Source organism: Strix aluco, chromosome 33 (genome assembly GCF_031877795.1).
Source record: "Strix aluco isolate bStrAlu1 chromosome 33, bStrAlu1.hap1, whole genome shotgun sequence".
Classification (NCBI taxonomy): domain Eukaryota; kingdom Metazoa; phylum Chordata; class Aves; order Strigiformes; family Strigidae; genus Strix; species Strix aluco.
In genome coordinates, this window is record NC_133963.1 from 2,987,177 (window position 1) to 3,013,299 (window position 26,123).

A 26,123-nucleotide genomic window follows, 5' to 3' on the forward strand; every position below is an offset into this window, starting at 1 on the left:
TATTTTTTTGGGGGGGGGTCCCTAATTACCCTAATTACTTAATTAGCGCCCCTCCTTTTTTTTTTTTTTTAATATCCCCCCCCCCAAGCAGGATTTCATACGGGAGCTCCTCGTCCAACTCAAGGGGCTGCCGAAGCAACAAGTCCTACAGCGACCCAGCCCGGAGGACCCCCCACCCCCCCCCCTCCTTGACCCCCCCCCCCACCCCACTCATGACCGCGAGGGGGGGGGTCACCCACTCCCAGCACCCATAAAGGGGTGCCCCCCCCCCATCACAGTATTTTAAACCCACCCACCGTGTAAATCCTTTGACACACTCCCCCCCCCCCCCCCCCCGCCCCCCCCCCCAGCAATAAAACCTCGCTGCGCCGCATGAGTGGGGGTGGCGCGTGGTGGGACCCCCCCCCCCCAAAAAAAAAATAAATTGAGGCCCCCCCTCCTTAAAAAAACAGCCCCCGCCCCCCCCCCCAGCATCGCCACCTCCCTCCATATTTAGGCATGAGCCAAGATCGCTCCGCCCCGGGGGGGGGACACAGGGGTATGGCGGGGGGGGGGACACACACACGACACCCCCCCCCAATGTGGGGGACCCCCCCCCTTGTGTCAGTGCGGTGATGAGCTGGCCCGTTCTCAGCCCCCCCCCCCCCCAGTCAGGATCCAGATGTTGGGAACATCTGGCCAGGAAGTGCCTCCCCCCCCCCCCCCCCCGCTCTGTCCCCAGGGGGGGGGCCCTGCAGGGATCCTGCCCCCCCCCAAATCACTTATTCTGTGGACAAAATTGGGGGGGGGGAACTGGGAGTACTGGGAGAGGGGGGGGGCTGGGGGTATGGGGGGGTTTGGGGGGGCACTTGTACCCCAAAAGATGCCCTGGGGGGGGAGCCCATGGAGGAGGGACTGTGCACCCCGCAGCATCCTGCCCTGGGTGGGGGGGGGGCATGTTGGGGTGCTGCCCCCCCCCTTCCCTGCCCAGACAGGGCACCCCAAAAATACCCCCCCCACACACCTCGACACCCCCCCCACAACCCCTCCCGCCAACACCCGTCCCCTCCCCCCCCCCAGCCTGCACCCCCGTCTCCTCGGGAGGGTTTTGGGGCGCCCTGAGGGATGGGGGGGGGCTTGGGGGGGGGGTACGATACCCTACAACCCCCCCCCCCCAACCTGCACCCCACTGCGGGGGGGACCCCGGAAACGCCACAGGCACCCCTGGGAACCCCAAGATATGCAGGTGCGCCCCCAAATGCAGCCCCGGGAACCCACCCCCCCCCATCTGCACCCCCAAATCCCCACCTGCACCCCAAAACCCCACACTCACCCCCCAAGACTCCCATCTGCACCCCAAAACCCCCCAGATGCACCCCAACCCCCCCAGACACACCCCAAACCACTCAGATGCACCCCAAACCCCCCGACGCACCCCAAAACCCCCCACCTGCACCCTCAAACCCCCCAGACACACCCCAAACCCCCCCGATGCACCCCTAAACACCCCAGACACACCCCAAAACCTCCCAGACGCACCCCCAACCCCCCCTGACACACCCCAAACCCCCCAGACACACCCCAAAACCCCCCCGATGCACCCCAATGCCCCCGACGCACCCCAAACCCCCCCACACACCTCAAACCCCCCAGACACACCCAAACCCCCCCGATGCACCCCAAACCCCCCAGACACACCCCAAACCCCCCCAGACACACCCCAAACCCCCCCAGACGCACCCCAAAACCCCCAGACACACCCCAAACCCCCCACCTGCACCCCTAACTCCCCAGACGCACCCCAACCCCCCCCAGGCGCACCCCAAACCCCCCCTGACGCACCCCAAAACCCCCCACCTGCACCCCTAAACCCCCGCGGTGCCGAGGCTCAACCGTCGGCTCCTCGACAAACTTGGGAGAAACACTCAAAAAAGGCAAGAAACGGGCAAAAGCAAAGCCCAACCCCGGATACAAATTTTGGTGCAAAACCCAGGTATTTTCATCAACGACCTCAACTCCAAAACAATTATTTACACATTTATTACAATCGCTCTTCTTCGAAACGCTCCGGCAGGTGGGAAAAAAAAACCCCCCCCCCGACCGGCTTCGACAGCTGGTTTTTGTTATTTTTTTTTTTTTTTAAATTCCTATAAAATAAAATAACAATAAATCATTTTACAAAAAGTTCAGGTTTTTTTCCTCAAAGCAACCCCCGGGGGCGCTCGAACCGCCGAGGGAAAAAATATTCCGTGGGGGGCGACGGGGTTGAGAAAAACCCGTCGGGAATTTGAGCGATCAAAAACGGGCGGTTTTAGCGCTGAAAAAGAACGATTTTGGGGGGTTTTTCCGCAGCGGGCGGCCGTTCCCTCAGCACCGGCTTGCTCGGAAATGGGGTTTTTTCCCCCCCAAAAAAAATGTGGCGGTGGGTTTTTTTTTTTTTTTTCCCTCTGGTTGCATCGTTGGGGATTTGGGTTTTATCTCCCTTTTCCGACGACCGTCCCGCGCCGGGGAAAAGGACGATTTTCACCCAAAAAAAAAGCCACTGAGAGCGTCCGAGCGCAGACTTTTTTTTTTTTGGGGTAAAAAAACCCTTTTCTGGATGCAAAATACATACGAGCGAAATAATTTGCGATTAATAATTTAATCTCAATAATACAAACTTTTTTTTTTTTTTTGGTAGACTGCAGAATTTTGGAGGCTGTAAATATTTCGACGCTTTCTCGGGGATTTTGTGAAATCGCCAAGAAACGGCCTAAAATATGAACTTTTATTAAAAAAAAAAAAAAAAAAAAATCAGAAAGAAACCAGAAACGCCCCCTCCCCTCAATTACAAAAGCAAAAACATGCGTTTTGGGGGGGGTTTGGGGTTTTTTTTTTCGTGGTTACTCCGGCCACAGAATTTTAAGAAAAAAGTATAATACAAAGATTTTTAGTGAATTCTGGTGTAAAAACGACCCCCCCCGACCCAGCGGTGCGGCTTTTTACACCAAAAAAGCGAAGAATCGCTGTTCATTTTTCCTCCCGAGGAGGGTTTGAAACGGGGAGATTCAAGCGTTTTTTCCTTTTTCTCCTCCCCCGGGTTGATTTTGATCATTTTTGTTGGGGGGGGGGCGGGGGGGAAGAAAAAAAGCGCCGAAATAATAAAAGCGCTGGTTGTTGTCGCGGGGGGAGGAGTCGCTTCTTTTTTAAACGCGGCTGCGGGGGGGGAAAATTTTATTTCAGCAAAATTTGGGGTTTAGAGAGACGGTCTAATGGCTAAAGCGAGCGCTAATGGGATTAAAAAAAAAAGCAAAAAGAAATGAAATTCCCGCCCCGAGCGGATGCGCGGAGCGGCCTCGGGGGGTTGGTTTTGGGGTGGGTTTTTTTTTGCGTTTTTTTTTTAATATTACTGGCAAAAAGGCGAAGCCGTGGGGTCGAAGCCCTTGAAGACGTCTTTGAGGAGGCGGCGTCCTGCTGCTCGCCGTCCCGCGCCGGGCTGTTCCCCGCGAAGGGGCTCCCCGAGCCCGATTTGGCGCTTTGTTTGACCATTCCGTAAACTGGGGGGACTGGGAGGTTGTGAACGCCGGGCTGGGGGGTGGTTTCTGGGGCGGGGGGACCCCCGGCGGTGCCTTTGGGACGAGGCCGGTTGTAACTGTTGTACCTGTCCGTGGCGGATTCGGCGCTCGCTTTCTCCCGTTTCGGGTTGATCCAAAGCCGATCGTCGGACGAAAAAGAGGTTCCTGGTTTTACCGGGGTTTTACCGGAATCGGATGATTTCGAAGCGGAATTTCCTTCGTTCGGAGATTCGGAGGTTTTGCCCGAACTGGGAGTCCTGGGGTCGTAGAGGCTGATGGCGCTGAGGACGCTGCTCTGGCCGCTGCCCTTGCTGAGCCCGCCGGCCGTCAGCAGCCGCGGGTCGTAGGGAGCGATGGCCGGGGCGGCCTCGCCCCCCCCCGCCGCCGTTTCGGGGCTTTTAGCGATTCGAGAAACCCCCGTTTCCGCGGATTTTTGCAAGCGGGGTCGGCGGGGGCTTTGCGCACGCGAGGATCGCTGGGTTTGTCGCCGGGCGAGGGGCCGCCGGCCGCGTTCACAGTCTTTAAAATCCTCGATAAGAGCTCGAAATCGGGGGAGGCCGGCGCCCGAGGAGGCCGAGGAGGAGGAAGACGAGGAGGAGGAGGAGGAGGAGGCGTCCGCCGCCGCTGCCCCGCGCTGCCTGGGGTCGGAAAGGCCCGTTTGGGGTCTGTTGAGCCGCGGATCGAGGGTGGGCATGGCCTGGAGGGCGGCGGGGACGGGACAAACTCCTGCTTGGGGACGGGCAGCGGGATCAGGTCCTCGGGGCTCCAGAGGATCATGCGGGCGAAGTTGGGTTTGTGCAGGACGACGTCTTTTTTGATGTGGCTGAACTGCTGGAGCTGGGAGCGAGGGTCCCGCAGGGAATGAGGCGGGAGAGCATCCAAGGGGATGTTGACGGGTTTATCCCGTAAAACCCTCTCGCCTTCCTCCTCGTCGGGGAGCAGGGGGGGTTTCTGGGAATGAGGAGCCTCCGGTTTGGGGGCGGAGGAGGGAATGTGTCGCGCCAGGCGGGGGTCGGTGGGGCCCGAATCCCCCGGCAGAGGCGGGAGGGAGAGGTCGGCGCCGCGGGAAAGCCGGGGGTCGCGGAGCCGCGGGTCGGCGGGACGGCCGCCGCCGCCGCCCCCCCCCTGCCGGGGGCTTCTGCAGGCGAGGGTCGCTGACGCCCGAGGGGGGGCCGAGCTCGGCGTGGGGGGGCTGGGGGTGAGCTCGGCCGGAGCTTTGCTGCCGCAGGGTTTTCAGGATGGAGGTGACGCTGCTGCCCCCCGTCGTCTTCGTCGCTGGAATACCAGTTCCCCGGTGTCGCCTGGGAGGGAGGGGAGAGGAAGAAGCCGGTGAGAGGCGACGACGAGGGGGGGGACCCCGAAACGCGTCCCCCTCGCTCCCCTCCGGGTCCAATTCCCGACCAGACGGAACGGGGGGACCACGTGTGACACCCGCAGCCTCCCCGCTCCCTTCCACACCCCCCAAACCGCTGGCGAGCCACAAGCCCCCCCTCTCCTCCTCTTCCTCCCCGATTTACCCCCAGCTCCCATTTCCTCACCAGACCCGCCCCCCTCTCCTCCTCTTCCTCCTCCTCTTCCTCCCCAATTTACCCCCAGCTCCCATTTCCTCACCAGACCCGCCCCAGCGACGCTCTCTGAGGCGTCCAGAGCCCCTCACTCCCTAAAAGACCCCTCCCCAATCCCCCATTTCTCCGATGTCCCCCCCCTTTTTTTCCCCACAGGTGACACCTCCGCGGGGCTCGAAGCCGAAGCAGCTCCCACTTATCCCCCCTCCACGGATTTGAACGGAAACTTGGTGGTTTTTTTTTTTTTTCCCCGCCGCTTGCCTTCCTCGTTCTCGCGTTCCTGCTTGCTGCTCTCGGCTAATCTGCGGGCTCTCTCCTCTTCCTCCTGCTGCTTCTGCTGGATACGCAGGTAAAGCGCTCTCTGCGCCGACGGCATGAAATCAGGGATGCTGCCCGGAGGTTTCGCCAAGCCGGAGGGGCCCCCCTCGCACAGGGCGTCGTGATCCAGGGCCGGATCGGGGAACATGTGCTCCCCGGGAGGCCCTTCCATGTCCTCGTACCCGCCGTAGTCTTCTGCCAAGGAAAGATCAACCCCGCGTTCAAGGAAAAAGCTCGAAAAAAACCACCCGATTTTTGGCCGGGTGCCGGGGGGGGACGTACCTGGGGTCTCCCATCATGCCGTGATCCATCTCCAAACCTTCTTGCTGCTGGTAGAAATTATCGTAAAAACCTTGCGCCGGCGGGACGGGCGGCCATCATGCCGGAGTGGGGGGAGTCGTCGGGTCCGTAGGGCATCATGGGGGGCCCCGGACCCATGGGGGGGCCGGGATTCATTCCCGGACCCATCGGCATGTCGGGTGCATGTCCGGGTGCATATCGGGGTGCATGTCGGGGTGCATGTCGGGGTGCATGTCCGGGTGCATGTCGGGGTGCATGTCGGGGTGCATGTCGGGGTGCATGGGGCCAGGCATCGGTCCTGGGGGCCCTCCTGGCCCGGGGAACCTGGGGGAGGCGGACCTGGGTGCCTGAGAAAAGAAAAAAGAAAAAAAAACGAGTGTTCACCCGTTCTCTTTGCTTCTGGAGGGATGGGCTCGGGGCTCGCCGAGCAGCAGCGCCCGCGCCGGGCCCCAAAACGGGGCGAAACGGGGCAGAGCTCCTCGTCCCAGAGACCCACCTGACGCCCAGTTTCTCGGCCAGCTGCCCCGTGGGCCGTACCACGATCTCGAAGAGCGAAGGGATTTTCTTGTACATGTCCTGCTGCTGCTGCAGCTGCTGCGGCGACAGAGGCTCGTGCATCGGCGGCGGCATCTGCGGCCCCGGGGGCGGCAGCGGCGGCGGCGGAGGGGGAGGAGGACCCCCGGGCATCAGTCTGCCGTTGGGAGAGGTGGGAGCTGGCGGCCCCGGGAGGGCGGGGGGGGGTGGGAAGCAAGCCCACGCCGGGGGGGGGTTTGGGGAGAGGGTTGATGCCCTGTTTCTTCAGCTCCTCCACTTCTTTCTCATCCTCTGCGCCCGCTTCGGCGTCGTCCGCCAGCATCTGTGACGATAAAGGAGTAAGAACGGCCCCCCCCCCGCCTTTCCACCTCCCACGGGAGGAAAATCAGAGGGTGAACCCGTGTTAACACCCCCCCCCGTACCTTATCCAGGAGCTCCCGCGTCTCCTCCGTGAGGGGATCGTGGGAAAACATGCAGTCGTCCCCGTTGATGCAGTTGCCCGTGGTGTGGAAGAGCTTGCAGGGGAAGTCCCGTTAGCATTTATTAAGGAAAATAAACCCCAGCGGGGGGCGGAGAATTTTGGAATATCGGCTTGTCGACGCGTCGGATATTAAACCCCCGTCGCGGGAAGGGCCCCGCTTTCCTCCCCGCCCTGTTTTCCTGGAGGCGCAGCCCCCCCAGAGCCCGACTCTTCAACAGGGAAGGCCCCGGGAGGAACGTCCCCGAGGGCGCGTTACCCAGGAACGGGTTAACGAGGGTTAAGGCCGGGCTTAACGAAACAGTCGACCCCCCCCCCCCGAAGGATATCGTGCATGTAGGGGCAGTTCTCGGCCCTGGCGCAGTAGCCGGTGATGTAGAACTTGCAGAGTTCCCGTTTCTTTGGCAGTTCGATGTCGTGACTGAAATTGCAGTGGTCGCCCTGCGCGGAACCGACACGGCGGCGGGTTCAGGAGGGGTCCGCGGGACGGACACACGGACACATCCTCCTACCCCCAAACGCGCTTCGTCAGCCCCGATCCCGCCCGGGACGGGTTAAAAACCCCGACGTGACGCTTCGGCCTGAAGAGAAATCCGGGAGGATTCGCTCACCCAGGTGCATCTGCCCTCCACAAAGTATTTGCAGATCACTTTCCCTTTCTTATCCGACTGCTGGTGGGGTTTGTCGTGGTCGTTCCGCCGGTAATTTCCGCCGCCATCCTCCGTCCTAGAGGGAGCACACGGTGTTGAGCGGCCCGAGAATTGGACAAAGCCACGGGTCACGCGAGAGGAATTTAAAATTCTTCTGAGAGGGGAAAAACCGCTGAGGTTTGGGGATGAAAAAGGAGGCGAAGGCGAGGGCAAGGACCAGAACCCGAAACATCCAACCCCATCAAAGACGGGACAACTTTTGTGGATCCTGGGGAAGATCCGTGTGTGGGTTTGTTCTTTTTTTTTCTGGTTTCTTCAAAGCTCGAGTGGATTTTACAGGGGGAAAAGGGGCGCCCGCAGCGAGCGCCCCCGAAACCAAAGAGCTACTCACCCCCATGTCCTCGTCGTAGTAATCGTCGTCGTCGTTCATGCCGCCGCCTTTCCCCATCCCGCTCCTGTTGCCCGCCTCTGCCTCGTCCTCTGCCCATCCCTTTATTTCCCTCGTCTCGGGGGCCGCGCCCGCGTCCTCGATTCAGCCCTGAAACACGGCTCTGATTCCTCCGCTCCCGCGAGAAGCGCGAGCCGGCGGGGCCGCCCCGGCGCGCGCCCTCGCCCCACTCACCCCCGCCCGCGGTTCTCCTTGCTCCGGCGGTACTGGTTGAGCTCCTTGGAGTAGTCGTCGTAGTCGTCGTCGCCGAGGGGCTCCTCGTTCTCAGCAGTACTGCCAACGAGAGCCGCGGGTGACGAGGTGGGGGGAGACGTGCGGCCCCCGCTCCCCCCCTCCGAAACAAAAGGGGGGAACCTCTCACCTCCGCGCCGCCCCGAGGGCAACTTACTTCCATCTCCTCGTCGTACAGCTCCTCCTCTTCCTCGGGGTGGTCGCCCCGGCCTCGCCCGCGGTTGCCCCGGCCCATGCCTCGGCCTCCTCTCATTCCCCCTCGGCCGCCTCGCCCGCGGTACCCTCGGCCTCGCCCGCGGCCACCTGAGGGGACGGAGGGAGGGGGTCGGCCCGGTGCCGCTTTCACCCCCCCGGCGCGATAAAAAATCACGGGGGGGGGGACACGACACCCTTCAGCGGGGGGTCAGCGGCGCCTTGGAAACGTGTTCCCAAGCGAATCCGTTTACGCCCAACACGCAAAAGGCGTTAAATGCGCCCGAAGGGGTTTTAAGAAGCTGAATTGGGACGTTTTTGAGTAAAACCCGACGGCGCGCGACCACGTCAGCGCCTGCCCGGGTGTGGCCGAGCGGTGACGGTGCCACCCTGAGGTGAGCGATGGCCGTCACCTGCCAAACCAAGAAAGGTTTGATTTTACCTATTTTTAACCCTTTCCGTGCTCTCAACGCGAGAAAAATGTTTAGTTTTATTTTACCTATTTTCAGCCCTTTCTGTGCTTTCAACGCGATCTACACCAGCGAGAAAAACGTGTAGTTTTATTTTACCTATTTTCAACCCTTTCCGTGCTCTCAACACGAGAAAAATGTTTAGTTTTATTTTACCTATTTTCAGCCCTTTATGTGCTCTCAACATGAGAAAAACGTGTAGTTTTATTTTATCTATTTTCAGCCCTTTCCGTGCTCTCAACGCAATCTACGCCAGCGAGAAAAATGTTTAGTTTTATTTTACCTATTTTCAGCTCTTTCCGTGCTCTCAACATGAGAAAAACATTTAGTTTTATTTTACCTATTTTCAACCCTTTCCGTGCTCTCAACACCAGAAAAACGTGTAGTTTTATTTTACCTATTTTCAGCCCTTTCCGTGCTCTCAACACCAGAAAAACGTGTAGTTTTATTTTACCTATTTTCAACCCTTTCCGTGCTCTCAACACGAGAAAAACATTTAGTTTTATTTTACCTATTTTCAGCCCTTTCCATGCTTTCAACGTGAGAAAAACGTGTAGTTTGATTTTACCTATTTTCAGCCCTTTCCGTGCTCTCAACGCAAGAAAAACGTGTAGTTTTATTTTACCTATTTTCAACCCTTTCTGTGCTCTCAACATGAGAAAAATGTGTAGTTTTATTTTACCTATTTTCAGCCCTTTCCCTGCTCTCAACACGAGAAAAACATTTAGTTTTATTTTACCTATTTTCAGCCCTTTCCGTGCTTTCAACGCGAGAAAAACGTGTAGTTTTATTTTACCTATTTTCAGCCCTTTCCGTGCTCCAAACACGAGAAAAACGTGTAGTTTTATTTTACCTATTTTCAGCCCTTTCCGTGCTCCAAACACGAGAAAAACGTGTAGTTTTATTTTACCTATTTTCAGCCCTTTCCGTGCTTTCAACGCGAGAAAAACGTGTAGTTTTATTTTACCTATTTTCAGCCCTTTCCGTGCTCCAAACACGAGAAAAACGTGTAGTTTTATTTTACCTATTTTCAGCCCTTTCCGTGCTCCAAACACGAGAAAAACGTGTAGTTTTATTTTACCTATTTTCAGCCCTTTCCGTGCTTTCAACGCGAGAAAAACGTGTAGTTTTATTTTACCTATTTTCAGCCCTTTCCGTGCTCCAAACACGAGAAAAACGTGTAGTTTTATTTTACCTATTTTCAGCCCTTTCCGTGCTCCAAACACGAGAACAACGCCCAGTTCCGAGCGCTCCGCCGTACCTCGGCCGCGGTGCGAGCCCTCCTTCGCCCTCCGGTACTGGTTCAGCTCCTTCGCAAAGTCGTCGTAGTCCTCCTTGCCGATCTCTTCATCCTCCTCCCCCTCGTACTGGCCGTACTCCTCGTTCTCGTAGTCCTCGTACAGGCCGTACGCTTTGCTCTCCATTTTCGAGTAGCCCTTCTTCTGCAGGGGAGCGCTGTGGGAGGACGGATACTGCTGGTGGGACTTTGGGAAAGGCAGAGAGTTAGTGACGGCGGGAGGGCACGCGCCCAGACTCCTATCATCCCTTCATTATTTTTTTTTTAAGAAATCATTTCAGTAACCCGACTAACAGCCGGGTGACGAACCGGGCGGCTGCGGAGGCGCGGGCGGGACTTACGGAGGAGTAGGGGGGGCTGTACTCCCGGTATTTCCTGTGCCCCTTCTCCCCGGGACTGAAGTCCGAGTCCTCGCTGTAGTCGGAGAAGTCATCGCTGGAGGACGCGTGGCGCTGCAAGGAGAACACGCGGGGCCGTGGTACCCACCACCGAGTCTCCCTTTAGCCCTTTTTTTTTGATTTTCGGCAACTCAGATTTTGCTCCAAACCTTCAGTATTCGCCCTTTACGTGCTCTCAATGTGAGAAAAACGTGTAGGTTTTTTTTACCTATTTTCAGTATTCCCGGCGCTACGGCCCGGCAGCGGGTCATTTAACCGCTCCCTAACGAGGACAAACACCTTCCGCGCCCCACAAATCCCCGGAACTTCACTCACAAACAGCCTCGATTTTGCCAACCCAGCCGTGCGCGACTGCCCAGGAGGTGAGGGCGCTCACAGAGGAATTCCCTGAAGAAAAACCTGATTTTTTGGGTTATTTTTTTTTTTTTCCCCCGCTCCGCGGCCTCAGACGGCCGAGGCAGAGCCGCAGCGTTTCCTTGGCGCCCCGCAGCGCTCCCACCGCGCCGTTATCGTTAGGGAAAGAGCCTCTAATTACCCCTAACAACGTCACGGGGGGGGGAATTCCCCGAGGAAATCCCTCGGCAGAGCGGACGCGGGGAGCAGGAGCAGCGCGCGGCTCACCTTGTGTTTGGATTTCCTTTTCTTCTTGGACCTCCTCTTCTCCTTCTCCCTCTCTTTCCGGCGCTTGCGCTTCATCCGCCGATGAGCTTTCTCGTCATCCGAGTCGCTGTGGTGCTTCTCCCCTTTCTCCTTCCGACCTCTTTCTTGAGATTCGGAGGGATCCTGCGCCTCCTCCCCTCCGTCGTCCTCCAGCTCCCCTTCTTCCAGTTCTCCATCCTCCCTGGAAAGCGGACAGGCACTTTTAATTCCCCTTATTCAAAAAAAAAAAAAATTAAGAATTAAACCCACTTACGCTCCACTCGCCGGCCGGGCGCTCGGCTCCCAAAGCGCTCGCAAATTCCTCGTTAAAAAATCCGACCGCAAACACCGATTCGGTTCATCTCGGCCACCCTAAACCTGCTCGAGCTCTCGCTCAGGCCGGGCTTAAACGCGGCGAAGAAGCGACCGACAAACCGGAGCCACGACGTTACGGCGCTCGACTTTCGTAACAAATTATTGCAAATAAACTCCGAGGATGGAAATTGGGGCTTTAATGAAGATTGGGGCCACTGCGAGGATGGAAATTGGGGTTTTAATAAAAGTTTGGGCCACTTCGAGGATGGAAATTGGGGCTTTAATGAAGATTGGGGCCACCCCAAGGATGGAAATTGGGGCTTTAATGAAGTTTTGGGCCAACTCAAGGATGGAAATTGGGGCTTTAATGAAGGTTTGGGCCACTCCGAGGATGGAAATTGGGGCTTTAATGAAGATTTGGGCCACTCCGAGGATGGAAATTGGGGCTTTAATGAAGGTTTGGGCCAACCCAAGGATGGAAATTGGGGCTTTAATGAAGGTTTGGGCCACTCCGAGGATGGAAATTGGGGCTTTAATGAAGATTGGGGCCACCCCAAGGATGGAAATTGGGGCTTTAATGAAGTTTTGGGCCAACCCAAGGATGGAAATTGGGGCTTTAATGAAGGTTTGGGCCACTCCGAGGATGGAAATTGGGGCTTTAATGAAGATTTGGGCCACTCCGAGGATGGAAATTGGGGCTTTAATAAAGGTTTGGGCCACTCCAACGACGGAAATTGGTGTTTTGATAAAACACACAATCCTCCAGAAGACAAGAATAAGTCACTACCACGCTGGTTTGCCAAACCTGAAGAGGCGCGCCCCGTTATTTCCACTTTCTCGTGCCCCCGTTCGCCCACAGCTGCGCTTAGCAGAGGTGGTAAAGCCAAGCCCAAACTTCCTCAGAGGATTCCCCAAGCCCCGCTCAATTAAATCCAATTAAAAATTACTCAGGCAGGGGTTACAAGAGACGTTTTACGACCTCGTAACGGATTAAGCGGGTGACACGGCACGTCCCTTGCGCCTCCCTTCTCTGCCAACAGGCCGCCGTGTGATTTAGAACAAGAGTGGGGTCTCCCCCTCCCTCTGCACTTAAGCTCGAATTAAAAACAGAAGCGCCGGCTCGTTTCTATACGTCCCGGGGGCTCGCAAAGCCCAACTTCGGAGCGTGTAGGAGGCGGCTCTTTGGCACGGACCCCTCTGGTTGGGGGTCACTCCGACGCAGAGCTCCCCTCTCGCGTTTGCGCTCGCACCACTCTAGCAAGAGCCCAGCTCCAAAGCCGAGCTCGCTCAAGGATCGCTCGTGGAGCCCTTTAGGCTGAGGCGGGGTCCCTGGGGGTCTGCGCAAGGCGAGGATTGGTGGGGGGGGGGATGATGGTGCCGGCGGTCGGCGATCGCGGAGCAAGAGAGACTCAGGCCGCGCGCAGACCCCAGCAGGACGGCCGCGCGGCGAGCTTTACGGAATTTAAATACTTAAATATTTAACTACCGCCCCAGCCTCGAGCCTTTCCCCAGCAGCGCCGCTTCGTCAATAAATGGATTTCAGGCTTAGAAATGCCACCGGGAGTCCGGATTTGGACTCGTGAGCCCGATGCGGCTCGGCCCGGGCGCGCGGAGGAAACGCTCTGCTGCCGCCACTAAACCCCCCTCACAAAAACCGGCTCTTCCCTCGGGCATCGCTCGCCCTCTCCCAGCACCGTCGCCGGCCGGGGATCGCCATCGCTCCCCGCTCTCCCCAGGGGAACAAAACGTGTCGCTGACACCTTAATTGCAATTTTCAGGCGGGATAATTACCCTCAGCGCTTTCACCCCGCCGGGAGTTGTGCCGGTCCCGTGGCGAGGGTGAGAGGAGACGACACCCCCCCCCCCCCGCCCCCTCCTCGGGGCCGCGTCCCCGTCGACAGGCGCCTTATTAAATCCGAGGAGCAAAAAGGCTCCCGAGGACAAAGCGTAGCTGCAAAGGGGGTTTTTTGGAAAAAAAAAAACCCTTTTTTGAAAAGCACCGAGGCGTCAAAACGATCACTGAGCTGCTCAGCAGATGAATATTAATTATTTCACCCACTGGGAAATCGCGTTTCTAGGGACATTCAGGCCCCAAACTACATCTCAAGGCAGGTGCTAGTTGTTTTTTTAACTCCAGTTCTGCCAGATTTGGGTAAGTTCGGGGCTGAAAACGAGACAGCGACTCGCAGAGAGCCCGCGGGGTTCACGTCGTGCTCTGCGAACGCCCGGGCGTCAGCGAAGCCCCGTAACGGTTTGAAACCGCAACGGAACGTTGAAATTTGAACTACGGCGACGGCCGGGAGCGACCGAACGCTGCTGGGGGCTGGGGGGGGGTGTAAAATGAAAATTAATCCAAGCTATGATGTGCGTTTTCGGGGGACGGCTCACCGTGGAGAGTCGCTGCGGGGACGCGGTGAAGGAGCCATGGCTGTTAAGGAACTATTGGTATCGCCGAAAACACCGATTGGGGGAAAATTCTTCCCCGAATCCACGCTCATCTCGGGCTTTCCTACGGCTGCGGCCCCCGCCTGAGCTCTAGGGGCCGGGGCGCAGCGCCCATCCTCGCGCAGGACCCACGGCGGCCGCCGCGCGCCGTGTGGGGAGCTCAGAGCCGCGGCGAGGACGGGAGGCGGCGGCGACGCCTGGAAAAAAAACAGAAGCTCCTTTCCCATCGTTGTCCGGCCAGAGCGACAGCGTGAGCGCTCGGCGAGGGGGGAAAGGAGGGTTGGGGGGGGAAATTTAGGGGTGGGGGGGTGAGGGGGGGTGCTGTTCTGTCAAAGAGCAGCGCGAGAATTAAAATATTATCTGCGAATAAATAATGCGGCGGCGTGCGGCCGAGGGGTTGGGCAGTCGGGAAACGGGCGGGAAAAGGGGCCCGGGCGGGATTTACCGGCGTTACGGCCAACACTGACCCCCCCAAAGCATCGGGAATATTATCGACACCCCCAACCCTATTTAATATTATTGACCCCCCCAACCCTATTTAAGACACCACTGACACCCCCCAACCCTATTTAAGACACCACTGACCCCCCCAACCCTATTTAAGACACCACTGACACCCCCCAACCCTATTTAAGACATCACTGACACCCCCCAACCCTATTTAAGACACCACTGACCCCCCCAACCCTATTTAAGACACCACTGACACCCCCAACCCTATTTAAGACACCACTGACACCCCCCAACCCTATTTAAGACACCACTGACACCCCCCAACCCTATTTAAGACACCACTGACCCCCCCAACCCTATTTAAGACATCACTGACACCCCCCAACCCTATTTAAGACACCACTGACCCCCCCAACCCTATTTAAGACACCACTGACACCCCCAACCCTATTTAAGACACCACTGACACCCCCAACCCTATTTAAGACACCACTGACACCCCCCAACCCTATTTAAGACACCACTGACCCCCCCAACCCTATTTAAGACATCACTGACACCCCCAACCCTAACAAAAACACATGCTGCTCCTTGCTCCTTCCACCCAAAAGAAACCCCGTCGACAAGAAGCCTCTTGGCTCCCATTCTCGGAAAAAAAAAACCCCAAGTGTTTGTTACTGGTGGTTTTTAAAAAAAAAAAAAAAAAAAGAGCGAGCTTTGTGCGCTCTCACCTGCTCTCTACACGTAGGTGCGACACACCCGGGGGAACTTCTAGACAAAACCCCTCTCAAAAAGCCCCGGTTTAGCAGGCGACCTGCTGGAGGAACCCTTTGACGGGGCACAAGAGGAGCAGCTGAGCGTGAAATCGCCCGCCGTGCTGGGAGGGGGTTTGTGTCCGAAGGTAGAGCTGGGCTTAACTCTGAGGAATGCAAAGCACACGAGGAGCGGCGGCGGGGCGGGGGGGGGCAGCGTGTGTGTGTGTGCGTGTGTGTGTGAAAATGCTTTTTAATTCTTTTTTCCGAGCGATGCAGCAAAAAGCCTTTCACAAAGCGCAAACGCTCTGGAAGCCACCGGACCGCGAATCCGCGCGATTTAATCTCGCTTCGAATTTTACGTGATTTTAAGCAAAACGCTCAAGACTTCAGGATTACAAACACCCCCTTCCCGCCTCACGCCGGGCTAAACCGAGTTTTAAGTCGGGTTTGAACAACCCGACGTCTTGGAGAGTGGAAACCCCCAGACAGCAAATTCAAACGGTCAGCTTGGTCAAACTAAGTAAAAACTGAGAATTTGCCCTAAATCAAGCGGCTGAGCTCGAGGGGGAGCGGGCTGAAAGCGGCTCCCCACAACCCTCAGAGCGGGGTTTAAAGCCAGGCCCCTCCGCGGGTACAACAGGGGGTATCGCGCTCTCGCAGCGGAATTCAGCTCTTTTTAGGACGGACGCGTAGCTTTTGCTCATTCTCTGCATTTTTTTTTTTTTTCCTAGTGAAAAAACACAAGGCCGGGCTTTACGGAGTGACCGTGACGTCCAGCTAAAGGTTCTTAATCCCAGGTTTAACGCTTCGGCAGAAGTTTAGTCGCTCGGGGGAAACCCAGCACCGCACCTGCCCGCGCCGCAGAGAAGCGTTCAGCCAGATTTCTATTCTTTCACCAAAACACTGATTATTCCAGAATAATCCCGACGGAACTAAGCTCAGCCCCGGCCCGCTGGCGCGGCCGCCTGCCATTTTATTCCAAGTGGAAACCGGGGGAAATACATCAATCAAGAGAGAAAAGCAGCAGCGCTTTGAAGGCAGCGGGCCACGGCGCCTCGTTCAAACTGCGCGGACTGGGGCAGAAGTCACTAAAATTTATCCGCTATTTTCTATATAGTTGGGTTTTGGGGTGGTTTTTTCTTTCGTTACGGTAACATGGATGTTGTAGCAATTTATGAGGTTTGGAGAAAGATCCCTCCAGCCCATTCCTGGCTGTCATCAGGGCAAACCCGCCTCTGACATCCCTAAAATCGCCGTTTTTAAGCGCCGTTCATAACTTTCAAGCGCTACACTCAAGATTTCCCGGGGAACGTGCTCGACTCAGGTGCTAATTCTGAGCTCCTTCCCGCTCCTCCTCTCTCCAGACCCTTCAGCGAAATCCTAACGCTCAGCTCTGCCACCGCTGCGACGGGGACACACGGCCCAGGCCCTGGGGAAAAAAAAAAAAAAAAAAGAAAAAAAAAAAAAAGGACGGCGGGGTCTGGGATTTGCTTCAGCCCTTCCTTTAAGCCGGTGTAACAAAGCCTCGCTCGACCCAAGGAGCCGAACAATTACGCCCTTTGGAAAAAAAAAAAAAAAAAACCAACAAAAAACCTGTCCCTGTGAAAAAAAAAAATAATTCCTGGCGGGCGCGATCAGAAGTTGCTCCCGTTTCCAGCGGTACCGGTGCTGAAACGCCCGCCCCGAGCGTTTGCACCATCAAAAAGGGAATCTCGAGTAAATTGGGAGAGGTTAAACCTGATTAAAAATGGGTCAGGGGAAGCAAGGCCCAAGGAGAAGCCCACACAAGAAGTTTTGACTCGAACGCTCCTATTTAACCCTGGGAAAAAAAAAAAAATAAAAATACCCCACTCGCTTTTACAGAACTAGTCCACAAGTCCTGTCCCTGCAAACTCCTGACAGTCAATTCCTGGTTCCTCGGAAGGGAGAAAACAAACCTCACGTTTTCCAGCAGCCTGTTTTCTCTCATTTCTACCACATCTGTCCTTTCTTGATACGGATAAAAAAAAAAAAAAACCCGCTTACGCCGTGAGCAGCGGACAACCAAAACCCAGCGGGGATTTTCCCGGGATCAAGTATAAAGCTTCACACGGACGGACGTTTAGGAACAGAACCCAGTTACTAATTTAAGATATTGGGGGGAAAAAAATCGACGCTGGGAGGTCCCGCTCTGAGCTAAAAAAATTTCAGCCAGCCCGGTAACATTTCCAAGCTCTGATGGTGGATTTTGGATCAAAGGGGGGGAAAAAAAAAAAAAACAATAAAAAAAAAATCCCAGCTTTACGATTTGGTGGCAAAAGCGGAGCCACGGAAGGTCCAGCGACCGTAAGGGTCCCACACTGAACATTTCAAACCAGCATCCAAAAGGCATAAAAGATGTTGGATGTGAAAATCCCTTTCTGGAATTAGACCTACGAGGAAAAGCTCTAACAAGCGCTCGGATTATTTTAGAGTTTAAGCAGATGTAGACACCTTTTTCTTTTTTTTTTTTAGGAATAAAGGGGGAACCAAACCCCCACAATTTCACACAACTGTATCGGTGTGCTTAGAGGAAACATCGGGGGGTTTTTTTTTGTTGTTTTTTTTTTTTTTCTCCCCACCTGGACAAAAAGTGGCCAAAGTGTTGTGTTTTGGGTCTGCAGGAAAAACGAACCCAAGAAATTCAATTAACGGGGGCGGGGAGGGGGAGAAATACCCAACCCTGTGCGTGGTGTTCTTACTTCGACCTTGAACCGTGTGAAGGAGCGTGAGCAACAAACTTGAGCTTTTTCGTTAACGCACCTGACGGACAAAGGAAAAGAAGGGAGGAGGAGAATCGAGGAGGTTTGTTACAAACTTGGGTGCTTGCACTGTGCTTCGATTTCTCTACTTATCCGACATGTACATGGGGATGGGGGGGGGGGGAAATGTGTGATGACATTTGGGAAACGGTGCTTTCTTTGCCACCTTTTTTTTTGACACACTTTGCTTAATAAAACTTTTTTTTAACTTTTTTTTTTTTTTTTTTTCTGCTTTACGGGCAAACCCGCACCCAGGGGCAGCCGGTTTACACTCAACGTAATGGAATGAGGATGGAGTTTGCAGACAAAGCAATGGATCCGCATCCTACGTCTAGATGGCATCAAGGAGTACGAGTTTTACCGAGGCATCTCACCTGGGAACGTCACAACAGACATCTTTGGGAGTAAATTGTGTGCTTTTGTGACTTTTTTTTTTGTCTTTTAAACATTCACATCGGCGGGGTGCACAACTCTACCGGCCATTACAAAGGGGGAGGATTCTGCTTGGTTTGTACACGGGGACAGTAGCAACTCACTGCTTACACCAAACGGACCCTGCAGACGATCTCGGGACTTACCCGGTGGTGGGAGAGGGTGGGGGGGGGGGGGCGGAAAGGCCAGGAAAAGGTATAATTTAATTATTCAATAAAAGCGCTTACTTACCAACCCAACCCTGCACCACATGGCAAACAAACCTCCTCCGAGACAAAGGCACGCTAATGCGTAAAAGCGGCTCTCTGCACTGCACACCTGCCCTCCAGGGGAGGGGGAAGGCAGCAAACCTCGCTCTTTTTTTTTTTTTTTTAATCTTTTTTTCCAGACGTACACGCTTAAGCTGTTTATTTTTGCCGATACTTTCTGCCCTGCATACTTTCAACTAAGAAAAAAAAAGCGCTCATCAAGGAAACGGCCGAAGTTATGTCGGGGAGGGGGGAGAAGGTGCTTTACATACATCTCAGAGGGAAAAGGGGGGTCCTGGGGGATATATATATATATTTTTTTTTAAATTTTTGGATACCTGAGAGGTGAGCCTTTCCCTATCGGGTGTGGGGGGTGATGGAGGCTACTGCACCCCACACGCCCCCCGCCTCCCCGTCCCCCCAACCCTCGGTACCTTCCTGCCCCTGCTACGCTCCCCGCTTGAGCCAAGGAATATTTTTAAGAAGCAGCAGGAAGACAAAGGGGACGTTAATGAGGCCCAGCGCTGCCCAGGAGAAATAACGTCATTAAAGACCTCATTAAGGACCCCCCCCCACCCTTAAAAAAAAAAAGGCAACTAGGAGCCCCCCCACCCCTCTCCCTGGCCTCCTCCAGACCCTCGCTCCTCTCATAAACCCCCCCAACACCCCCCCCATGGCACCCCAGGCCCTGCGCTGCCCTCAGGGCCCGGCTCTGCGCAGGCCGCGGCCCCCTCCTCCTCCTCCTCCCTCGGCCTCCTGCTCTACACCCATCGACACCACCCCCCCCCCCCCAAAATATCCCCCGCTGTCCCTGCCTCTGGCCCCGCTTCCTCCTCCTCCTCCTCCTCGCAAGCCCCCCTCCGGGCCCCGCTGCCCCCCCTCCCCAAAGCCGGGCCTACCCCCCCCCCCCCGCCCCGCCTCAGGCCTGCGCCCTGGCTCCCCGCTCACCTCAGGCCTTGGCCCCCCGGCCCCCCCCCCCCCGCCCCTCCGCTCCTCCCCGACCCCCCCCCCCCCCCCCCCCGGCCCTCCCCGTCCCCACCGGTCGCCCCGCGTCTCCCACCCCCCCCCCAAACCTGGTCCGGCGAGCCGGACAGACAGACACAGACAGACAGAGAGGCTCTCGGGAGAGGCGGTTACTGGACCTTTCGTCCGGGCCGTGGTGGTGTTGGAGCGGCGGCGGCGGCCGGGGGAGGCTGCAGCTGCCGCTGTCGTGGTGGTGGCAGGACGGAGAAGGGGGGGTGGAGTGCGGGCTGGGGGGGGAAGCGGCGGCGGCGGGGGGGACACTCGGGCTCTCCACGGCCATGGGCAAGGGGGGCGGGGGGGCGAACAGGGGGGCACAGTCACTGTACAGCGCGGGGGTCGGCTCGGCACGGCCCGGCCCGGCTTATCCGCCCGCCCGCCCCGCGCTCCACGGGCAGGCACACAAAATGGCGCCCGCCGGCACGCAGCCGCGCCGAGGCAGCGCCCCGCACGGCGGCCGGGAAGAGCCGAGCGCTGGCGGAAACACCCGAGCGCTGGCGGAAAGACCCGAGCGCGTCGCGGGCCCCCCCCCCTCCCTTCCTCGGCGAAAGGCGCCGGAAGTTGCCGAAGACGATCGGGAGGTAGCGGGAACGCCCGGAAAGTGCCGAAGCGGCGCGGGGAGGGCGAGTCCATCTGAGCGGAGCTGCGGGGGGGAGCCAAGCGGCCGAGCGCGCCCCGCGGAGGTCCCCAAGCGGCGCGGCGCCGCCGCCCGCCCTCGTGCGGGGATGAACCGGCGGGAGAAGCCGCTCGAGGTGTTTCTCCCGTGGGTCGCGGGGCCGTTCTGAGGTGGGGGGGGACCATCCCATTTACACCCCCCCCCCCCCGCCACCGGTGGACGTGGAGCGGTCCCGGGTGCCGCGCGGCGTTTCGCGCGGGCCCCCCAGGGGGCGCTGCCCCGGCCGTGAGGCGGCGGCGGGATGGTGGAGAAGGAGGAGGGAGGCCTCGGCGGCATCAGCGAGGAGGAGGCGGCGCAGTATGACCGGCAGATCCGGCTGTGGGGGCTCGAGGCCCAGAAGCGGTCAGTGGGGCCAGGAGACCCCCCCCTGGGGAGGGCCCTGGTGGGGTCGGGGGCGCTTCTGGGGGCCCTGCGGCCTGTGAGGGACCCTGTGGGAGTTTGGGGGGGGCTGAAGGGCCTTGGAGGGGCCCTGCAATGTGAGGAGAGCCATGGAGGGGTTTCTGGGGGGCTCTGGAGGGGCCCTGCAATGTGAGGAGAGCCTTGGAGGGGCTTGCGGAGGGCCCTGCAATGTGAGGAGGGGCTTGTGGGAGGCTCTGGAGGGGCCCTGCAATGTGAGGTGGGGCTTGGAGGAGCATGTAGGGACCCTAGACTCTGTGAGGGACCCTGTAGGAGCTTGTGGGGGGGCCTGTAGAAGGGGGCCTTGGAGAAGCTTGAAGGGGGCCCTAGAGGGGCCGGGGGGAGGCTTCTGGGGACCCTGCAGCCTGTGAGGGACCCTGTAGGAGCTTGTGGGGGGCCTGGAAGGGCCCTGCAATATGAGTGAGGCCTTGGAGGAGCTTGTGGGGGGCCATAGAGGGGTCTGGAGGGGCCCTCTAAAAGAAGGGTCCTTGGAGGGGCTTGTGGGGGGCCCTGCAATGTGAGGGGGGGCTTGGAGGGGCTTACGGGGGTGTATAGGAGCTCGTGGCAGGGACCTGTAATGTGAAGGGAGCTTGGGGGGGGGCCCTGTAATGTGAGGGGTCCCTATAGAAGCTTGTAGGGGAGGCTGGAGAGACCCTGCAATATAAGGGCGACCTTGGAGGGGCTTGTGGGGGCCCTCTAGGAGGTTGTGGGGTCCTATAGGGACCCTACAGCGTGTGGGAGGGCCATGTAGGGGCTTCTGTGGCCACTGGAGCACTGGCAGGGGGTCCTCAGGAGCTTCCGAGAGGGGTTGGCGGGGGTGTGTAAGCATATAAGGTCTATAGGGGCTGGTGGGGGTCTGTGGGGTCACTGCCCGACCTCCTGCAAAACTCGGGCTTAGCCCAACTCACTGTAGCGCCCATTCGGGTGAAATTTGTGCTTCCTGGAGTTGAAGATGGGGGGAAAAAAAATAAAAAAGATGAAGGGCTGCTGGTTCATTCCCAGCTGGAACCGCAAAGCATCCGCCCCACCCGCCCCTTCCTAGGTCTTTCCCCGCTAGAAACCCTCTTGCGCAGCCCCCGTTTTCTCTAGAAGGGCTTTTTTTTTTCCAGCTTTCAAGTTATTTTTTTATGATCCTTTCTGTAGCCTGGCCAGATTTTGGCTCGTTTTTTCCCTCTCTGAGGTGTTTCCCCGGGAAGCAGCGACGGGGTTGGTTTGGGAGAAGGTGGAACCACCCGAGATGTGAAGATGAGCTGGGCACAGATAAAACGAGTGTGAAAATAGGGCAAAAAAGCAGAAGTCGCTCTGTTTAACAGCCCGGATTATCGCTCGGTGCTGAGTAAACTGGATTGTGTTGGAAAACCGATACGGACTAATCAATAACAGAGTTCCAAAGTGGGGAGGGGGGGGGATAACTAAATGGTAAAAGGCGAGGAAAACACGTTGATTGTGATAGGAAGATTTAAAACTTGCACTCGTGGTTTTGTGCGGAATAAATACCCACAAAAATGTATTAATTTCCTGTTCATTATCATTTATCCACATCCCGGTGCAGCCCTCAGCCCTTTTTCGGGGGGTTCTTAGGAACCAAGAGGCAAGACTTTGGTTTTATTGCCTCTTCCAAATTTCTGCTGCAGGTTACGAGCTTCCGGGTGCTGCTGGTGGGGATGAAGGGTCTCGGCGCCGAGGTGGCGAAGAATCTCATCTTGGCGGGAGTCAAAGGCTTGACCATGCTGGACCATCAGCAGGTGAGGAGCTGGCAGCTTCGCTCAGCAGAGCTCCCAAACCTCCCGCTACGGCACGTAGGGGCCCTAGAGCCTGTGAGGGACCCCTGTAGGAGCTTGTGGGGGGGCCTGTAGGGCGGAGGGGGGCCTTGGAGAAGCTTGAAGGGGGCCCTAGAGGGACCCTGTAGGAGTTTGTGGGGGGGCCTGTAGGGCAGAGGGGGGCCTTGGAGAAGCTTGTGGGGGGCCCTAGAGGGGCTGGGGGGGGGGCTTCTGGGGACCCTGCAGCCTGTGAGGGACCCTGTAGGAGCTTGTGGGGGGGGGCCTGTAGGGCAGAGGGGGGGCCTTGGAGAAGCTTGTGGGGGGCCCTAGAGGGGCTGGGGGGGGGGCTTCTGGGGACCCTGCAGCCTGTGAGGGACCCTGTAGGAGTTTGTGGGGGGGCCTGTAGGGCAGAGGGGGGCCTTGGAGAAGCTTGTGGGGGGCCCTAGAGGGGCTGGGGGGGGGGCTTCTGGGGGCCCTGCAGCCTGTGAGGGACCCTGTAGGAGTTTGTGGGGGGGCCTGTAGGGTGAAGGGGGGCCTTGGAGAAACTTGTGGGGGGCCCTAGAGGGGTCTGGAGGGGGCCCTCTAAAAAGAAGGGGTCCTTGGAGGGGCTTGCAATGTGAGGGGGGGGCTTACGGGGGTGTATAGGAGATTGTGGCGCCCAAGGACCTCGCTCGCGGCTCTTGAGGATAAACACTCCGCTTGGGTGGAATTAGTCCTTTTCAGGACACGTAGAGTTCGCGTTTCCAGCTGTTCGCAGGCTTCCTCCGCCCGCCCTCGAGCCGGGGGGGCTGCCCCCCGCCCTCCCCTGCCCTTCCACGTTTATCTGGGTGTTTGTGAAGCAGCTGCGGGGCTCGAAGCTCCTGCCACGAGTCTCGTGGACCCAGAGACCCCTGAACGGCCTCAGCGGGGGGTAGGGGGGGTCAATTCCCAATCCGGAGCCTTTTCGCGCGCGTCTCCTCGGGCGCAAGAGGGAGCTGCGAGCTCAGCAGCGAGCTCCGAGGGGATTGAAGAACAGCACAAAATAACCGGAGATTTATCTATTTGTATTTTTTTTTACCCCCCCCCCATTCCATTTCAGGTTTCCCAAGAGGACACGCGAGCTCAGTTCCTCATCCCGGGGGGTTCCCTGGGCCGCAACAGAGCCGAAGCGTCGCTGGAGCGGGCGCAGAACCTCAACCCCATGGTGACGTCAAAGCCGACGCCGAGAGCGTGGAGAGCAAACCCGAGGAGTTCTTCACCCAGTTCGACGCGGTCCGTGCGGCGGGGAGGGGCTTCACTCATTACTAAGTCTCCTCGCTAATTATTTATCCTGACGGCGTTAGCAGCCGCGATAGACGGACCCCGCGGTTTAAAAATACCCGTTTTTAGCTTCGTCCCGCCCCAATTCGCACTGAAATCACCCCGAAACGCGACGCCACGTCCATAAACTTAATTCTCCCCGGAGCGACCCGCAGGGACGTGAGGGAAAAATTGATAATTACGGACCCCACGGTTTAAAAATACCCGTTTTAGCTTCGTCCTGCCCCAATTTGCACTGAAATCACCCCGAAACGCAACACCGCGTCCCATAAACTTAATTCTCCCCGGAGCGACCCGCGGGAACGTGAGGGGAAAAATTGATAATTACCCCCAAATCCCTCTGGAGCCTTCCCAGGAGCGCAGGGCAGGTTCCCCACCCCGTCATGAGAGCGAAAAAATTAAAAAAAAAAGGGGTTAAACGGTCAAATTTCCGCCCGCAGGTCTGCCTGACGTGCTGCTCGCGGGACGTGATGGTGAAAATCGACCAGATTTGCCACAAAAACAGCGTCAAGTTTTTCACCGGGGGACGTTTTCGGCTACCACGGCTACATGTTCGCTGACCTGGGGGAGCACGAGTTCGTGGAGTGAGTCGGGGAGGGGGAGAAGGGCAGCGGTGATTTCGCCCCCTCGGGGGGATTTTTTAAGTCAGAAAACGTTGTTTTCGCAAAGAAAACTTGGTTTTGGGGTTTTTTTTTTTGGCCTCTAGAGAAAATCAAAATCGCCAAAGTCAGCCCGGGCGTTGGAGGATGGGCCGGACGCTAAAAAAGCCAAACTCGACTCCTCGGAGACCACCATGGTGAAAAAGGTGAGTGGGGGGGGGCCAGAAAAAACCCAAAAACCCCCCTCCGAGACCCAAAAGCGCCCCGGCACAGAGCCCACGGGGTTCTCCCGCGGTTTTTGGGTGAAGTTTTGGCCGCACTCGCCCGGTTGTGGCTTTTTTTTTTTTTTTAAGGATTCCCCCCCCCCTTGCCTTATGTCCCTGGGGGGGGCGTGAGGGGTTTTTATGTCCTGGGGGGGGGGGCATGAGGGGGGTTTTATGTCCTGGGGGGGGCGTGAGGGGTTTTTCTGTCCTGGGGGGGACGTGAGGGGTTTTTCTGTCCTGGGGGGCTGTGTGAGGGGTTTTTATGTCCTGGGGGGGGGCGTGAGGGGTTTTTATGTCCTGGGGGGGGCGTGAGGGGGTTTTTATGTCCCTGGGGGGGGCGTGAGGGGTTTTTCTGTCCTGGGGGGGGCGTGAGGGGTTTTTCTGTCCTGGGGGGGGGGTGTGAGGGGTTTTTCTGTCCTGGGGGGCTGTGTGAGGGGTTTTTATGTCCTGGGGGGGGCGTGAGGGGTTTTTATGTCCTGGGGGGGGGGCGTGAGGGGTTTTTATGTCCTGGGGGGGGCGTGAGGGGTTTTTATGTCCCTGGGGGGGGGGGCGTGAGGGGTTTTTATGTCCTGGGGGGGGGGTGTGAGGGGTTTTTATGTCCTGGGGGGGGGGGGGCGTGAGGGTTTTTCTGTCCTGGGGGGGGGGACACACCCACACAAAACCTGCTCCAAAGCAAAACCTTTTCAGATTTAAATGCCTCCGGCCTGGGCATTGTCTTGCTTCTCCCAGCTGGAAATGTGGGGGGGGGGGGGGGTGGGGGTGTGGAAATCCCCCCCCCCCCCCCCCCGCCTTGATGTGGCTATGAGGGGAATGTGTCCCCCCCCCCAGCCCTCCCCACCCTCGGAAAATCTGGGAATATTCCCCGGATGCCTTCGGGACCAGCTGTCGCCCTCCTGCCCTTCGGGGGGGGGGGGGGGGGGGGCGGGGGGGGGCTAGTCCGGGCTCAGAGATGGCAAATTCTTGCAGATCCCGGCGTGCCGAGCTCTGCACCCGCCCCCCCGTCCCCCCCCCCACCCCGTCCGTCCCCCCCCCCGTGGGGCTTCAGGCTCCCGCCGGCGGTTCCCAGAACGTTTCTCCAAAGTTTTAAGCTCTTTAAGATCAGGTTTTTAGCTCAGCTTTTAGCTGGTTTTAACTTGGGTTTTTAGCTCAGCGTTTAAGCTCGGTTTTTAGCTCAGTGTTTAAGCTCAGTGTTTTAAGCTCGGTTTTTTAAGCTCGGTGCTTAAGCTTGGTTCTTAGTTCAGTGTTTAAGATCGGGTTTTTAGCTTGTTTTTTAGCTCTGTTTTTAGCTGTTTTAAGCTCGGTTTTTAGCTCCAAGTTTTAAGCTCGGTTTTTTAGCTCGGTTTTTTAGCTCCGGGTTTTAAGCTCGGTTTTTTAGCTCCGGGTTTTAAGCTCAGTTTTTTTAGCTCCGGGTTTTAAGCTCAGTTTTTTAGCTCCGGGTTTTAAGCTCGGCTTTTTAGCTCTGTTTAAGCTCAGCTTTTTAGCTCAGCTTTTTAGCTGGTTTTAACTTTTTTTAGCTCGGTGTTTTAAGCTCGGTTTTTTAGCTCAGTGTTTAAGCTCAGTTTTTAGCTCAGTGTTTTAAGCTCGGCTTTTTAGCTCAGTGTTTCAAGCTCAGCTTTTTAGCTCAGTGTA

The 26,123-nt window shown here is 57.3% G+C and overlaps 2 protein-coding genes across 2 annotated transcripts; one reads left to right on the top strand and one right to left on the bottom strand.

Moving 5' to 3' along the window:
* Positions 1-2,000: 2,000 nt before the first annotated feature.
* ZC3H4 (zinc finger CCCH-type containing 4) lies at positions 2,001-19,932 on the bottom strand. Its single transcript, XM_074810002.1, is given in 25 exon segments — positions 2,001-3,420; positions 3,423-3,974; positions 3,977-4,093; positions 4,134-4,238; positions 4,241-4,640; positions 4,642-4,794; positions 4,796-4,832; positions 5,359-5,614; positions 5,703-5,790; positions 5,792-5,895; positions 5,898-6,041; positions 6,044-6,063; positions 6,213-6,442; positions 6,444-6,572; positions 6,673-6,782; positions 7,058-7,169; positions 7,340-7,447; positions 7,770-7,841; positions 7,843-7,927; positions 8,001-8,089; positions 8,188-8,360; positions 9,981-10,203; positions 10,358-10,468; positions 11,036-11,255; positions 19,624-19,932. Coding segments are annotated over 25 exon segments (3,855 nt in total). The 5' UTR covers positions 19,785-19,932; the 3' UTR covers positions 2,001-3,364.
* Positions 19,933-20,174: 242 nt separating this feature from the next.
* SAE1 (SUMO1 activating enzyme subunit 1) lies at positions 20,175-24,626 on the top strand. Its single transcript, XM_074810073.1, is given in 7 exon segments — positions 20,175-20,523; positions 22,208-22,318; positions 23,412-23,517; positions 23,520-23,584; positions 24,073-24,153; positions 24,155-24,220; positions 24,339-24,626. Coding segments are annotated over 7 exon segments (822 nt in total). The 5' UTR covers positions 20,175-20,418.
* Positions 24,627-26,123: the final 1,497 nt, after the last annotated feature.